The 17,427-nt window shown below is 41.8% G+C and overlaps 1 protein-coding gene across 1 annotated transcript; it reads left to right on the top strand.

The window, feature by feature from the left end:
• The first annotated feature begins 1,896 nt into the window (after window positions 1-1,896).
• Window positions 1,897-17,427, top strand: LOC119501062 (ras-related protein Rab-37-like). Its single transcript, XM_037791142.1, has 9 exons — window positions 1,897-2,498; window positions 4,397-4,507; window positions 7,664-7,705; window positions 9,954-10,020; window positions 10,232-10,284; window positions 10,670-10,735; window positions 11,499-11,555; window positions 11,639-11,715; window positions 14,794-17,427. The coding sequence occupies exons 1-9, from the start codon at window positions 2,388-2,390 to the stop codon at window positions 14,900-14,902; spliced, it is 693 nt and encodes a 230-aa protein (XP_037647070.1). The 5' UTR covers window positions 1,897-2,387; the 3' UTR covers window positions 14,903-17,427.

The raw sequence follows: 17,427 nt of genomic DNA, 5'->3' as shown, positions 1-17,427 counted from the left end.
CAAAGCTGTTTTAAACCAGGGTGATTTGATGCTTTGTGACATGTGTGAGGGGGGTAGGAGGGGTGGGGGGGTTTCAGTCTGTGTGGCTAGTGGAGGAAAGAGGAGACAAACTAGGGAAGATGTATGGCTCATTTAACATCTGATTCTTCAGCTGTGATAACTTTGGCTTGGTGTCATTGCCATTAGAGCAGCACAGAGGAGGCAGAAATCTGTGAGAAGGTATAAAATTGGCTTTGCCATTTCGCATTAGCATAAGATTGTGGTAGCGTATGATTCAAGCTTTAAAAAAAGCCTGCAGGGAAATGCACCACAGAAACAAAATAAGTCACTCTGCTGCAGCTGCATACGTCTGGATTTAAAGTCAAGTGTATGAAACAGACTTTGATCATTTATTTTTGTCTTTATTTTGAAGGGGCTTGGCGCAGTTTGTCAAAATAAAGTGTCTTAAATGCACATTTCTTATACAATCTTATTATAACCTTTCACCTTTTGCATTTAAAGCTTTTTCAGCCTCTGATTTCTTATAAACTACCATAGATGATAGAGCTGTGTAATAGCAATAACCTGCCGATACGATACGTATCATGATCCAGGGGTAACGATTCAATATATTACGATATATTGCGTTACTGTAAGCAAGGCAATATATTGCGATTTTTTTAATCTAATTTTAGGAAAACTGCAGTTTTATAAAGAACATACCAGAAATACAATTTTTTTTAGAATAGGCAGAAATAACACATTTAAACTACATGCGAAAAAATGCATGGTTTTTGGGTACCCATAGAACCCATTTTCATTCACATATATTGAGGTCAGAGGTCAACGCCAGTTTTTCCTTCCCAAAATTGGAGCATTATTGAGCATCCTTTGTGACAAGCTAGTATGACATGGTTGGTACCAATAGATTCCTTATGTTTTCTAGTTTAATACTTTAAAACTGAGCCCGCTACATCCTCCGAAAGATCGAACAGCGGCCGGGCCCACTTTATGAGGTTAATTTAAAAATCGATACAGCATTTTGGAGAATCAATACAGTATCACAAAACATAATAACGCAATACTCATGCGTATCGATATTTTCTTACACCTCTAACAGATGATAAAGCAGTGAGTTCCAGTTCAAACAGGCAAGATACAGCGACTTCTTTTTCCACCCTATTCATAAATAAATCAGCTCCGTCTACACATGAATGTTTCATCATTACGCTCATGTCAGAGTGGTGAGGCGTTGCCTGCCTGCAGCCGAGACGAAGACGAGCGATGCATTCATATGTTCAGACAATATAGATTACATGTCAGTTATGTAATAACATAAATGATCTCTGACCATGTGTCATTTTTAGTCCAGAGCAGAGACTCAACTTGAACACTGGGGGGAGACAAACACTGCAGGAAAAAGATTCATTTTTTCAGACTCTCAGTCTCAGAGTGAAACCATTTTAGACATGTATGACATGCTAATTAAATGAAGGGATTTGGGGATATTTATAGAACGTTCTTGACAAGACTTGGATCATGATGTGTTTGGCTGTCATGAGGAGGGATGTTGAAGACATGGGTTGATAAAGAGAGCTATAATAATAACAAATGATAGGAACTACTTTATCATAATATAAGATGGTTTTGTCAAGAGATATTCTTAAAGGAAACATGTTTGGAGGAAAAAAAAAAAAGGTTTGTGCGCCATTTTACGCACGAAGTCCATCTATCTTTAGGGAGGGAAATTCACCATATACATCAAGTGTATTTAAACTAACAGATGCAGTTTTGCTCTCCTCCTCTCTGACCCTCTCAGTGATGGACCACCACCACCTGTGGCGGATGAGTCAGCCGTCATCAGCGCGCTTTGACCCCCAGCAGCTGTTTATTGGAGGGACAATGTCAGCCTGAACACACACACACACACTGGTGTTTTCACTAATAAGAAAAAATCCACAGTAGCTGTCGACGTCCTCAAATGCTCAGTCAATAACCACCTGCCCACGCCACAGGATGCAGAGAAATGTTTCCGCCTGTTTTGCTTTTATTCTGGTGACGCGTGGATGTAGACGGAGCCGCTGATTGTTTTTCAACTTTGACAGTCTTGCTTCCGTCTTTTTTGACATATTTAAGGTGCGATTTTTTGTTTTTTTCCTCGGGGGAAAGCGCCTGGTGGTTGTGTTGATCATGTTTGTGATTCGAGCATCATCATCATCGTCGGAGGAGCTGCTGCTGGAGGCTGGCAGACACCGGCACTGAGCGGCGGAGCGGCGGAGCGGCGGAGAGCTCTCAGACACCGGGCGCGTCTTTTTTTTCTCTTGGACACATCTCTCTCGGAGACAACTGTGTGTGCGTGTGTTTTTAGCGCACTCTTCTTCTTCTTCTTCTTCTTTGGTGGTGTTGCGATGTCCACGAGGAAGACATCGTTGACGGACAAGCAGGCTAGAAACGGGACGTCCAAATATGTGTTGGAGAGATGCGCTTCTGTTAACGAGTATTATGATATTGCCTTCAAGGTGTGTATTTCCGTCTTTGTGCGTTGATGTTTTTGGTGTTTTTTTTTCTCTGTGGTGGAAGGAACAGGTGTCTTTAAATGTTTGATATACACAAACAGCTGGATGACTCCACATCTGGAGCATATAATGAGTGAAAACCAGTTGATTATGCATTGTGCTTGTTAAACAGGCCACACATGACACAAGTCATACACCTGATGGTTTCATCTGAATTACTAACTAGTCTCTCTGAGCCTTTAAATCTCTCCAGCTTGCTTTGTCCGCCCTTTTACTGGTATAGGCAAATATTTGCTGAGGGTGTACTTGTTGCTCCCTCCCATTAAATATTTATTTATAAAAAGCTATACTGTTTATTAAAAGAGCCACAGACAAAAAGACAAAAGTTAAAGTTGAATTGTCTTTGTTATCTATGATGTGTTTATGCAGCTATATAGGACTCACTGTGTGAATAACCGTGCCTGGATGGATTGTATAATTACACATCCTGTTAGTGTAATTATATTGATTAGTTTTGGATGCATGCTGGAAAAATAATGAGAGAGTTGAAATTACAGAGTTGGCTCAAAACATCTCGAGTCCTCTCTCTACAGTATACAGAGTGTCACATGTTGGTGGCAGCTCGGTGGATCACAACACTATCTGTAGCTACATGGCTGGGCAATATGACGATATATGGTCAAAACCATATAAAATAGTCTTATCGTATATATTTTTCTGTATCGTTTCTATTCAACACAGTCTCACGGCAGTTGGTGAAATAGTCATGAAATTTAATCTATTTGATTGGTGTACATAGACACGAATTTCCCTTCTTTTCTTTTCACGATGCTCTGCACGACTTTCAACTACGTATTTTTTGTGCGTTTTCCTATAAGACTGTCCAGCAACACACGTGTCAACACGTGTCAATTTCTACTTAAATCTTTTCAAATAAAACTACTTAGTTAGGTTTAGGAAAACATCGACTTGGTTAGGCTTAGGCAACAAAACTACTTAGGTTTAGGAAAAGATCATGGTTTGGGTTAAAATAACACTGTAAGTGGTGTTACTTAAGTACGGAAGTTATGTGACAAAAACTACATAGTTAAGTTGAGGAAAAGATCGTGGTTTGGTTTAAATAACACCAGAAGTGGCGTAACATAAGTATGGAAGTTACGTGAAAAAAAAGACTTGGTTAGGTTTAGGAAAAGATCGTGGTTTTTGGTTAAAATAACTCTGGTGTCCGGTGTTTGTTTTTTGACCAACCCATCCACCCCAACCTCCTCCCTACGTGGCGTTCGACGCTCTTTATACTTCAATCAATACATTCAATTTCTTGACTATTTCACGAACTGCTGTACGACTTGCCTGTTTTACGCGATATAGGCTATAGGCAATTTTTTTCTCTCTATAATTTCACTTAAAGTTATGTTCATTTTGCACTCCCGTTCTTAAAATGAGAAAATACTCCATACTTTTAGTGTTTAATTCACACAGGAGTAAACAAAAATGGGCTTCACCATGTGGTTAATTCATATAGACTATGTATTTACTGAATTACCAGAAAACATGCTATATTGTGATATATATATATCATTATCGAGTTATGAAATGACCTATGTCGTGATAGAAGATTTTGGCCCAGCCCTATCTGTAGCTGTATTTTCCATATAATATTAACTGAAATCTTAGAAAAATAAGACATTGCACATCATTATCATCTGTCTCAAACATTGTGATCCCACTTGTGAAATCTTTTTCTCACGGGATTGCAAAATAATTTATGCAGCACGTCCCTCAGCTTTAATTTCCTCTTCACAGAAGGGGGATTGTAATTCTTATCCTAGCATCACGTATAAGCTGTCAGTCACATGTTTAACCTGTTGTCCCTCTTCTCTGGTGGTGGGTTCGCTCTATAGGTGATGCTGCTGGGAGACTCGTCCGTGGGGAAGACGTGCGTCTTGGTGCGCTTTAAGGACGGGGCATTTCTGGGAGGCAACTTTATAGCCACCGTTGGAATAGACTTTAGGGTGAGAGAGATGCTGTTGAGCAGTCACAGAGTGGCTCATTATACTGTTCATTATTTCTGTGTTTATATTATTTCCTTGTTGCCATTATGAAGAAACATTTACCATCTGAAAAACAACCTTAATGATATTTACCAAAGCAACAAGGGATCCACTTGTTAGAGCCACTGCGGCCCAATCATCACCTTTATTTCCGCGCGGAACACTTCGTCATTCTGGCGACGATGGCACCGAATGTACAAAATCGTCTCACCAATCAAGTCGAGTTCACAGACCACTTGTGCTGCGAGGCTCGGTGTGGATTGGCTTCCTAAATGTCTTGGCAGATGCCTGCCCACGTCTCTCTCTCTCTGTCTCCTGGAAAGATTGGCTGTGGCTCAACTCAGTCCTGAAGGAGTCACACTGCTGACAGACGAGCTCCTACCTACTAGTCGCATACACCTCATGCACACACACACAGCGACCCACGCAGCAGTGACTGTCGCTGAATTTGGAGCAGATTTTCTACTGTATATTTTCCTCTGCGGGGATGAACAGGAAAATAGGCGAGTGTTTCGACCTCCCATCGAGGCAAAACACTCACACTAATGGCGAGTCAAGTAGGGGTGGTTTGAGGAGGAAATTGTGTTGCATTAGACGGAGTAATGCATTGTCTTCTTTGGACAGCGGTGTGGACATTAGAGAACGTAATGGATGTCTGACAGATGGAGCTATATGGACATTGTCTATTCAGAAGCGTTCATCTCAAGCGAAAGCAACAAGTACCGCGGCCAGTGCCCATTCATAAAATGCATCATAAAAAGAACTGACACTGGTTTACACAAAAAAACAGGATGGATTCAGTGTCACACTATTCATTCAGAAGAAGGGCTCTTAATTTAAGCAATTTGTGTTTGTGAAAAGGGGCAAAGCTGCTTAGAAATCTTCCGAGAGGAGCAGTTGAGTCAATATGCTGAGGTTGTCCTCTTTGCATGGTTAGGCAGGCAGGCAGGCTGTTGTGGCAGCTTGTAACATGGCCGGTCTATTTTCGGCATGCTTCCTTGTAGCAGTTACTCAGCATGCAGGCTCCTCTCACGTCATAATTGAGAGGGGAAAAAATGGAAACCCATGGCAACTAATGCAGGGGTTGAACCATGTCCATTCTGCCAAGGCAAGAGGATTCAGCAGGTGGCAGCTTTAGCGTTTAGCACACGTCGCAGAGGTTGTTATTTTGTCGCTGTCTACATTTCTTTCGGGTTTCGCATTTCTGCGTGTTTCTCAGGAAAGGCCGGGGCGTGTTTTGGTGATGACCTGTCACTGATACAAAGCGATAAAGTGATTGCAGGAAGTGCTGCAGAACATTTTGCGAGTCGCACTTCCTTCATCACGCTTTGGTGGTTTTCGCTGTGCAAGGTTGAAATGCGGTTGTGACCTGGCTTGCTGCTGTGTAGCAGGTCATAACATCAAAAAAACTCCCCCCATGAAACAGAGCGTGAAAGAACCTGTGTTTTTGACGTTGCATGTTGGTGCATGCATGTTAAAATATTGCATGTTACCTCAACCTTTATTTCCACTTCACTGTTAAAGTGGACCTATTATGCTTTTGTGCCTTTTCCCTTTCCTTTAGTATGTTATACTGTATAGATTTTTTGTGCATGTAAAAGGTCTGCAAAGTTACAAAAGCCCAAAGTCCACACCAAAGGGAGTTAAGCCTGGTTTATGGTTGCCGTAGTGAAACCAGCGCGAGGTGCACGCGCCAGAAAATGATGTCACCGCGGCTTTCAGGTGGTACGCCAGTTGTCGCTTCGCTTGGTCGTGCACCTCTGAATTTTTATAACTACGCGCCCACTGCACCTTTCAGTTCAACATGGATGCTTTCGAGGGAAGACTCGTCAAGCAGGTTTTCCTGTACAGACTTCTCTGCAACTGTTCATTGAGAGACAACAGGGACAGTCCCATGACATTAAATACTTGAAAAGAAATAGGCAACACACTGGGGAAAGAAGAGGCTTATTGCTGCAGGCTGTGAAAGAATACGAGACATTGTATTGTAAAAGCTAAAAAAGCGACCCAAGGGAAAGCACCGAGAGACAGAAAGTAGTTTTGACTTGGAGCAATTATTACAGTGCACAAATGCAACGTTTGACGGTACGTCAATGTTTACTACTGTTACCAAGCAGCCTACTTTCCTTTCCGGTACCACTCGTTGACTTCTTGCTTATCCACAGAATATTTTGTTTGTACGCCCCCTGGCGTTTCGGAGCATATTGCAGCGAACAATGCGTTGTGCATAAATGCTCATGCTCGTAGCGCGCGCACCATCTACGGAGGCCCGCGTCACGGTGTCTCACGCGAGTACAAACAAATCTTTACTCTCCCCCACAGAAACACTGCTCCTGAACTGCCTGAAACGTCTTGATTGAAGTCCTGCCTTATCTTCCGTAACGTGGTGATGTCACCAAGTAATACATTTGCGTAATACCTGCCTAACGGCTAGTGTGGCACGCCCTCAAACAAAACTAGTAAGAGCGGAGCTGGAGCGGAGTCCAAAGAGTTTGGTTCGGTTGACCAATCATAACAGAGTGGGCTTTTCTGGAGGGGGCAGGAGCTCAAACAGAGCGTTTCAGACAGAAAGTAAAAAAAGGTGCTGCAGCACAGCCGGTATGAGAAAAATAAAGTTGTTTTTTTTAACATTAAAGCAGGTAAACATGTTCTGGTAGAAACCTAAAATCCAATTATGCACCTGAAAATGAGCACAATATGTCCTCTTTAATTCAACACATTCACCGGTCACAACATTTAGCTTTTTTTAGCGGGGTGCCTAAACTATTTTAAGCCAATCTTTTCTCTACAGGAAATCAGAGGGCACCCCTACGGGGCTGCAGGAAATTAACGGGGGAGTCAGTTGTTATGCTGCCAGTCTCTCTTTCTCACTGTTGTGTAATTAAGTCTAATCCCAGGACCTTGTTGTTGTGTGGGTGTTGCAAATTACTTTCCCTGCCAGCATTCAAAACCACTTTTAGTTGTCTTGTTTCTTTAACCACATGCAGAGTAGCTTGGCTTTTTTTAGTCTGCCGTGATGTTCGTCATTCATCTCTATGCAGTTTTCACAGCACTCTAGTCTTTAAAGCATATGGTGGATTGTCAGTCTCTCACTGCTCTCTCTCTCGTTGTCTGCAGAATAAAGTGGTGGATGTCGACAACCTGAAAGTCAAACTCCAGGTGAGAACATGGACCTTTACCTGCGTGAGACAGTGTCTACACTTCAGCTCACTATAAATGGCAAATCATCTCATCCATCTGGCAGTAATTGACTTAAATATTGACTCATCTGCTAGATTATGTAGAATCAAAAATAAAATCAAAAGTGATAATTGACCTTAATATGCTTTACACTACCTTGTCATTGTTTGTGTTGCCAATCCAATCAAAGAATCTGATATTGTAGTAAGATAAACGGCTCTGCAGGTTCATGTGCCAGCAGCAAGCTGTTAATCTGAGGCACATACCCGTCTATCATCATAACCTGTTCATTCAACACTGAGTGGGAGGTGCCAAAATTAGATTCCTCTGCTACCTCGAGTAAATCCTTAGATTTGTCTTTCTTGCACGGGCCTTGAACAGGATAAAATCCTGTTATTAATTCCAAAATAGAGTCGACCACCACAGGTGTAAGTCTATAGGCTGGGCTACTATAGAAAGGAAATACATAGAAGCTGAAGTTCAGAGAAAAAGGTTTTACGTTTTCAGGCTGACTGGATAAACAGTGTGACCGATTGATTGGATGTAATACTGTCATATGATGTCTTTTTAAACCAATTATTATATAGATACAACCTAAAAACTGCACTCTAGAAAACTTAAAGGAATATGAGGAAAAACACAGAAACAGCAAACAAAATGTGTTATTTCAGCTTTCCATAATACAAGGCCTATTAATTATCTTGATATAATTTATTAATTTACAATTGAATATATTTAAACATAGGATTTAAAGGTACAGTGTGTAGGATTTGGCGGCATCTAGTGGTGTGGTTGCAGATTGCAGTCAACTGAGTACCCCTCCACTCACTCCTCCCTTGCCGCCAAGTGCAAAACCGTGGTAACGCTGTTGGCCACGCTCAGAGGCCATCCTTGCCATAATAACAACACTTTAGGAGCAACGGAAGTCGGATGACGGCTGGCGGTACCACGGTTTTGCACTCTGCGGATCACGTTACCGCAGTTTCACAAGCGTGTCGGAGAACTACGGTGGCCTTCAGGTAATGTAAAGACGTGAAAGGCTCTCTCTAGAGCCAGTGTTTAGTTTGTCAATTCTGGGCTACTGTAGAAACATGGCGGAGCAACATGGCGGACTCCGTGAAGAGTCCCTATGTAGATATGAAGGGCTCATTCTAAACTAACTAAAACACAACCATTCTTAGTTTCAGGTGATTATACACTGATGAAAACATAGTTATAAATATTATATTCAATTTCTGTTAATAGATCTCCCGAAATGTTACACACTGTTCCTTTAAATTTTAACTACATCAAAACGTTGAACTCCACAAGAGTCAAAAGCTACTTATTGCTACCTTTTAGCATGACTACAGCTTTATTTATTCTCTATGACCAGCTTTACATGCTACCTTATTTATGTATTATTCATGTCCTTATTTATGGATAACAAACCAAACTGCCAAAATGTTAGTTCATCAAAAATTGATTGGATTTCAATTACAGGAAACAGCTCCAGGATCAAAAAGTTAATGGAGCTTTAGCAGCTGGCAAATTGACTGTTTGGTTTGTTTTTAGCTTAGCTGTATATATACATTTATATGGCATGAAATGTATGATTAAACAAACGTCAAAAAGTCAGAATCCAGTGTAAACTAAAACTTTTGAGTAAATATGTCCTTACAATTTGTCATTGTAAGGTAGTATACTGTAATGGTATGTTTCTGCATTTGTTGTTGCCTGTGCAAGAGGATATTGCTGCGAGGATGTTCAGTTTTCTCAGTCTGTTGTGCAACTACCATGACTATTAAGATGTTTTTAATCTCTATGACTAGATAGTTTCTACCTTATTTATGTAGAATAACAAACTAACCTACCAAGATGTCAGTAAAATCCTAATTGATGTGTTTGATTTATAGGAAACAACTAGGGGATATAAAAATAAATTCAAATTTAGCAGCTTCAACTAGCTAAATTTGTGTCTCTTGCTTTGACGGTTTGGTTTGATTTTGAGCTGTTTTCTTTGAATTAATACCGTTTTTTAAAAACTCTATGTTAAAACAAGTCAGATTCTGGTCTTAACTGCATTTGGACTAAATATATAGTTGCTGCATTCTAGCTTTATTGTAGGGCGGTATAATGGTATGTTTCTGCTTTAGTCGCTGGCTGTGTGTGATTTGCTGCGAGGATTGTTCAGGATGTTCAGTTTTCCCACGTTTGCTGTTGTGTAATTATATGGTTTGTTACGCAGATCTGGGATACAGCTGGCCAAGAGAGATTCCGCAGCGTAACGCACGCCTACTACAGAGATGCCCAGGGTAACCTTTTGCTTTTTATATTGCACTTCCTCATGCTCCTGTATGTGTGTGTCTTATAGTGTGTGTGTGGGAACGGGTGGTGTAGCTAACCTGACTAAGATGTGTGCTTTTCATTAGTGTGTGCATAGAAGGTGTGTGTAGGTGTTGATGTGTGCGTGTTGCATGAGACGGTGTGCAGACAACAATAAAGGTGTTCTGTTTCCTTTTACAGCGTTACTTCTGCTTTATGATATCACCAGCAAGCCGTCGTTTGACAATATCAGGGTAAGACTGCATCAAATTACTTCTCCCTCCCACTCTCTCCCTCTTCTCTCTCTCCATTTTCACTTCCTAAACCCTCTCAAGCTGAACGCTTCACTCTGTCTGTTTACATGCAAAGCACTGCGAGGCCCTCCAACATTTTCTCACAGCTCTCTTTTGAAATGACATGATGTTATCGCTTGCTTCGCTACACTGTTCCCAGTTTCAGTAATGAAAAGCAATAAAAGTGTTCAAGGATAAGAGTGACTCAGTCTCACTATGATTGATTGGAGGATGGTAATAATACGCGGCGTAGGGAGAGGAGAGCCAAAATGCAGACTTGTGCGAGCGGTGGTATTTGTTTTGTTTATAGACCAATCTCTCTCTTTCTTCTTTATACTTTCAAAAGGCTTGGCTGACTGAGATACACGAGTATGCCCAGAAGGATGTGGTCATCATGTTGCTCGGCAACAAGGTGAGCGAAGCTTCCTTTTTTCGCGTTACATAAAAGAGATCAGGAGGATAACTGGTCTCTTAGCACAATTTTAACACACTCTTATCACACTCAGACAGACATGTGAACGCTCCAAAGCCAGAAAATGTCTCCGTGCTGTGACGCACGGATGCAAAACTCTCGCTGAACATTTACAAGTGACACGCAGTTTTAATTGTGTTTTTGTTTGTGTCTTCATTGATTTATGTTTCTGTCTGTGAGAAGAATTTCCCTGCGGTGAAACTAAAGTTGGTCTACACATTCATTTCATACCCATCACCCAATGTTATTTGATTGTTGTGACTGGGAAGGATACATTCAAAACCAGCCACAAAATGACTTATCGCTTGCTTCAAGCTTCCCTTGCATGGACCCATTTCCCCCCACAATGCTGCTGGTGATGAATATCATTGCTGCTATATTTCTAAGCTCCCTCTGGTGGCTCAGAGCGGACTCACCCCTCTCCAGGGTCAGACATGTCACACAGCAGCCACTCAGATCATTTGCTGCGAGAGCAGCGGGACTGCCGGCATCAGTCTGTGGGAGCGCTGCTCTTCTGCTAGAGGTGGAGTTACTGACATCTCATCATTATGAAGGAGCTCCGGCTCAGCCAGCTGGCGGCAGATAAGAGGACGTGCGGGTTGACACGGCGGTGTCTCACTGTAGCTAATGGCATGGTGTCTCTGTGACCCTTCACCTCCGCTATGATGACTTGTTTTCTCTTCCCCCTGCTGCCGTCTTACAGGCAGATATGGCTGCAGAGAGGGTCGTGAAGACGGAGGACGGAGAGAGGCTGGCGAAGGTAATGTATGACGGATCCGTGTGGTCATATTCTCAACAACACACACACTACATTTGCTCTTCTAATGTTTTTTTCCATCGTAGGAATATGGTGTACCATTTATGGAGACCAGTGCGAAGACAGGAGTCAATGTGGAGCTGGCCTTTCTCGCTATAGCAAAGTAAGTCATGAAGCTGCACTAATCAATATTTTCATATTAGCAGTGGATGAAATGACTGTGTGTAATGTGAAAGGTGTAGTTTAGAGAATCATCATCTGACTCTGCAGTTCTATTCAGCTCTACGGAGCATTTCTTTTAGCTCTCAGTTTTGTTTTTTCCGGCTCAAACATTTGCTGTTTTGGTTCACTCGCACTGCTCTCATCAGCTTCGTTTCCAGCAGCAGCTATTTTCACCAAAAAAAAAACCTCTTATAAGCCCACTGTACACTACCCACCCAGCACGACGGACAGTCAAAATTAGTGTTTAGCCAACAACAAACACAAGGCTTTCATCCAGGAGACCGCTGATCGTGTCCCGTGCGTTAAGTTCTACTTTCACCTTAAAATCAGCTGTTTGTTCACAACGTTTCATTTTCACTTTACAAACGTAGTAGTTTTAAGCCCGACCATGTTATTTTTTCTTAAACCAAACGAAGCGGTTTGTTGCCTAAACCTAATGTGACGCAAAGGGGCGTGACAAAGCGGCAGTATGTGAGGAGCTGGGATGAGAACGCGTTGTTCATTTACATAAAAATATAGAAAATTTGAAAAATGTTACTTATTTTGTTCCAATAAAGAGATGCTACCCGATACAATGATATTCTAGACGACAGTGTGCTCCCAACTTTGTGGCAACAGCCGAGGGAAGACCCTCTTCTGTGTCAACATGCCTCTGTGCACAAAACAATGCCCATAAATAACTATTGGCCTGGACTTTCTGGCCTGCACAGAGCCCTGACCTCAATCCCATCCAACACCTTTAGGATGAACTAGAGCGCTGACTTCATGAGTCAGACTTTATCGCCGAAACTCACTATAACACTCTTGTATCCCTGCAGCCAGAATCTGAAATCTAGTGGGAAGCCTTTCTGGAAAACTGGAGGCTGTTTCATTAATGTGTATATAGTTTTAGAATAAAATGTTTATCAATGACGTGGGTGAGATGCCTTGGTGTCCAAATACTTTTGGCCACATAGTATATTTCATTCTAGTTTTCCATGTAATACAAGTTACCCATCCCACAACACACTGCATGTAGCCAGTTAAATATAATGCACAACACGTAGACTGTATATAAGAAATGGACGTAGTCACCGTGACGTCACCCATTGGTTTGTGGACTACGGTTTTGAAGCCTCAAGTTTGCCATTTTGGCCGTCGCCGTGTTGTTTTTTTGCAACCAGAAGTGACACGAGAGGGTGGAGCTAAGCACAACCGAATGCTGATTAAGACATTTTCATGAAGTGAAAACACACTGTGAAAGGGTTAAAGTTGTAAGATGAAAACACAGACGACTCCCAGACCGGACAACGCCGTGGTAGCGACCTGTCAATCACAAGGTAGCCTCACCCTAAAGCATCCCCTGCTTTATGGTCTAAATGACTCTAAATGGGACCATAATTTACTAAATGAATACTTGAAACTAGTGATTGAGACCATAAACTCATGTTTGCAATGTTTACTGAGGTAATAAATCAAGTGAGACTTATTTTCTCATAGACTTCTATACAATCAGACTTCTTTTTGCAACCAGAGGAGTCGCCCCCTGCTGGCTATTAGAATAAATTCAAGTTTAAGACATTGGCTTCACTTTTCAAACCCAGATGCTGGTGCCTGGCTCAACAGGAGAGAAATCCCTGATGGATGCAGATGTTTTTTATTTTCAGAGACATGATTGGTCAATCGGTCAGGTGTCTTTATTCTGAGCTCTAAAGGCCTCACAGTAGGTTTTGTTCATGTTTTGGTTACAAGATGCTTGACAGAAGCGACAGGTGAAAGTCTCTAGAGTAGACCTTTCTCTACACCACACCACCCACCTAAACAAATACACTTGGGGATCATATAGAGAAGCTATTTGCACTTTTCTCATTTCCAGACTTGTCTACAAAACAAATATTTTACACTTCAAAGGCTACATCTTCTTTTAAATAGTCCTCTAAAAGTGAGAAAATTAATGTTTCTACAAATTGTACTAAAAAAAATGCACCTAAAGCCAAAACAAAATGAAATTAATTACCAGTTTACTTGGAAAGAGGGATAACTGGTTGCTCGGTGTGCTCAACCGTAAGGTAAAAACGTGTCGGGTGCTCTTGGAAAACGGGGGAAATTCATAATTGACCAGATGGCAATCCAGCCTGGCACTCCAAAATATTAAAACAAGTGGCAAACGAGGAAGGAAATATATTAAATTATTATAGTGGCTAAATCATTAAAAAAGCCAACATGATTCGACCGCTGTAAGTTTGTTTTAAGTCCTGAAGAAGTGGTCAAAAAATGCTTTTTTAATTATTTAGCCGCTACAATAATAATGCCTTTTTAATATATTTCCCTCCTCGTTCGCCACTTGTTTTAATATTTTGGAGTGCCTGGATTGCCTTCCTCTCTATCCTGATTCCCAGTTTAGTTTGCGTCATGCTTCTGGAGTAGTAAACACTGAGGTTTCACATAAAGGGTTTGTATTTTAATCTGCTTCATGCATACAGCCGACATCTTGTTGCAGACTGAGTTTACTCCGGTCTTCTCTTCTGAGTATTTGATACTTTTCTTTGACCTGGCATTGATGCTCTGATCCCTGCAACTAATACACTCTAATGTTTTGTTTTTTTTAAGCTAATTTCTTGTTGGTTCCTGTTGACTTGTTTTAATGGGATTGTACTTGTCTGAGGCTCCCTGTGGATCTCAAACTGTGTAATTTCTGCTTTTGACTGACTTCCTTGTGCACACACCTTTCTCATTGAAAGGCAGAAAAATATGAAAAGGATTATTATTAAGTCTAAAAAGGAGCGATTGCACAGCATGTTCCCGGAGCTGTGGAAACATTAATGTGGGTGATTTGCTATATTCATGTGTATTTTAAGTGCAAGTTAGATTAAATGATTCATGCCAGAAGCATTTTGATTAAATCTCAGTCCTGTTTCTCTCCCTCACTCACTTTTTCTTTCTCTTCCCTTCTCATTTTCTTGATTTGCTCACCCTGTATGTGCTCCATCCCACTCATCCACCCCCTCCGTGTCTAACTTCCTGTCTCTCTCGCCATCAGGGAGCTGAAGCACAGAGCGACGGAGGAGCAGCAGAATGAGCCCAAGTTCCAGATACACGACTACATCGAGTCTCAGAAGCACAAGTCTGGCTGCTGTGGCCTCATGTAGCTGATCCTGATCACCAGGCAGACAGAGACACAGAGAGAGAAAGAGAGAAAGGGAGGGAGGGAGTGGGGACGAGGTAAAAAAAGAAGTCTGCTCTCTTTACAAAAAGCCAATCCCAGCACCAATCCTGAGAAGCGGACGACCTCGTCTTCTCTACTGAGCTTTTTAGCTTGAAGTGAATCTGGATTGGCAGGCCATCCCCTATCTGAAATGTGAATTTAAATCTTGTTTATGTCATGCGTAGAAATGTTTGTGGTCTTTGTGGTGACAGTTGTATCAAACTACAAGTCAGGAGTTGCAATCTGAAATGCAATATCCATCTGCAGGGACAAACAGAAAGCATCATTCTATTCTGCATAGCTGCAAACTCAAAACTCCTCGTTTTGGATGAAAAATATGGCACCGTCGTGATCTGTGTAGATTCAGAGAGTTTATTATTTGGGGGGGAGGAGGTGTTCACGCTCTGCTAGGCAGACAATTTGCACCTAAAGGGTAACTACACCCTCAGGTTCTGCTTGAACCTGGAGTGTCAGTACAAAATATCTAAATATCTTGTGCTCGGAATACAGCACAGTTTTCGGTGGGCTCATGTGTTGTGTTTACTGCCACTGAGGAGAAATAAATCTGGCCAGTGAACAGTGTTTCTTGGCATGTGCTAATGCTAATGGACCTTTCACAGAGAATACGGTTTGCGAAAAAGTTAATCTAGTTAGATCTTTGGGCGCAGTGCCCCGCAAGCTGTGCGATCCACTGCACTTACGCGCTGCACTGCACTTGCACTTTGCTCAGCAAAGCAAAAAACTGTTGTTGCGCCGCAAAAGCCATTTGAAATAATCAGTTTCAGAGCGCAGTAATGCCGTCGCTGTGTTCTGTGTGAAAGGCCCATAACGCTACTAGCAGGAGTCAATCATAAACTGTAGAAAATGTGGACGTAGTCTCCGTGACGTCACCCATAGGTTTCGGAAGAGCCGTTGTGAAGCTCAAAGTGGGTGACTCCGGCCGTCGCCATCTTGGCAGCATACTTGCCATCCCTGCCGACGCTCCTGTTTTTCATTGCCCTATCCCGGTTTCCTCCCGGGGTCACAATCCTCCCGCATTTCTCCAGATTTATGGCAGTTTTTCACACTTTTTTTTCCCCTTTTCCTTATCTCAACCTGTTTCTGGCACTGCACAGCGTGTATAAGCCATAAAACCTACTGTTGTCCACCGGGACGGCAATAGAGCTACACCAAATATCTTTTCCCGGCGGAGGAGAGCTGCTTATTCAGGGTTTTTTTTCCTGAGAATTAAAAGTAAAATTAAAAGTAGGCCTATATAACAAAAAATGCTGTTGCAGTGCATTTACTATTTTGTTATTTTCATTCTTTACAAAATCACCAGAATGCAGGAAACAAAGTCTCTGAAAGGACCCCCAGACCTCCCACTTTGGTTTTGAAATCATCCCTATTTTTGAGGTCTCAAGGTTGGCAAGTATGGACGGCAGTGACGACTCAGCCTAACTCCCGACTAATCAAAAAACGTGCAAAGAGGTGGATCGTCGGTGGAGCTGAGGTGGGCCAGGGTGACGCAGTAGAGCAGACTTTCAAATCCAAGCAGATAGATACAAAAAAATGACCTATATCAACATCATATGCCATCAAGAATCTATGTGATTACAGCACATGAAAAATAATGTAATATGTAGTTCAGGACCCAGCTTGACTTCATGTTGCTGTTTAACTGAGCTTCATCAATCTTGTCCACAGTGAGCTTAACTGTTTGAGCTGAGTTCGGTCCGGCGGCAGAAGCGAAACCCTGAAAGTGAAGTTTGGCCATATTCTCAGAACCCGTCACCTTTTTCATCCCGCAGTTTGCAGTTTTTATATAAACAATCAATACGACTGTTGGTGTGGATATAGCATTTTGCCCTGCAGCTCTTAGTTTGTTGCCATCCCTGTTTTGACCAGACTGTGAACTGAATCCCTTTTGGCCTTACAGTCTCCATCATTATTCTTTGATTAACTCAGTGTGTTTGAGAAGTGGACTTCAGTCTCACAGTCAGATTGTAGCTAAAATGATCCCGTCTGTTCACATCTGTACTGCTGTTAGATAGAATAAAGCCAACTTTTTGAGGGCGCTCGCCCGCTGTGTGTCTGTCTGTACATTCAATTCAGGGCCAGTGAATCATCATTCAAAGTACTGTACATGTAAATGTGCTGGAGCATCATCCCACAGAGAGATAATTATCATTCTTTTCACATCTTTATACACACACACACGCACACACACACACTCCCTAACATTGTTGTGTCTCCTTTAATACCGATGGATGTTGTTGTCTAGACTGTACCCGAAGCTGTATTTGTTCACGCACACACCGCATCGTGTAACTCGTTTCTTTGTACAATGTTCATTATGAATGTTTGCTTGTCGAACTTGCTCGCTGTCACATTTGTCCCTCTTCTGAGGCGTCACGGTGATCACAAAGTGCCATGAAAAAGTGCTTTGTTATCATATTATATATATAAAAAAGTATATTTTGTACTGTA

Source organism: Sebastes umbrosus, chromosome 14, assembly GCF_015220745.1.
Source record: "Sebastes umbrosus isolate fSebUmb1 chromosome 14, fSebUmb1.pri, whole genome shotgun sequence".
NCBI lineage: Eukaryota > Metazoa > Chordata > Actinopteri > Perciformes > Sebastidae > Sebastes > Sebastes umbrosus.
Note: the sequence above shows the minus strand (reverse complement) of the source record. Positions and strands in the feature narration are given on the sequence as shown.

Bases quoted from the DNA above. Each gene is read 5' to 3' on its own strand.
- LOC119501062 (XM_037791142.1), top strand. From the start codon at position 2,388: ATGTCCACGAGGAAGACATCGTTGACGGACAAGCAGGCTAGAAACGGG. The intron at 2,499-4,396 runs GTGTGTATTTCC...TTCGCTCTATAG, and splicing joins ATTATGATATTGCCTTCAAG to GTGATGCTGCTGGGAGACTC. The intron at 10,021-10,231 runs GTAACCTTTTGC...TTCCTTTTACAG, and splicing joins CTACTACAGAGATGCCCAGG to CGTTACTTCTGCTTTATGAT.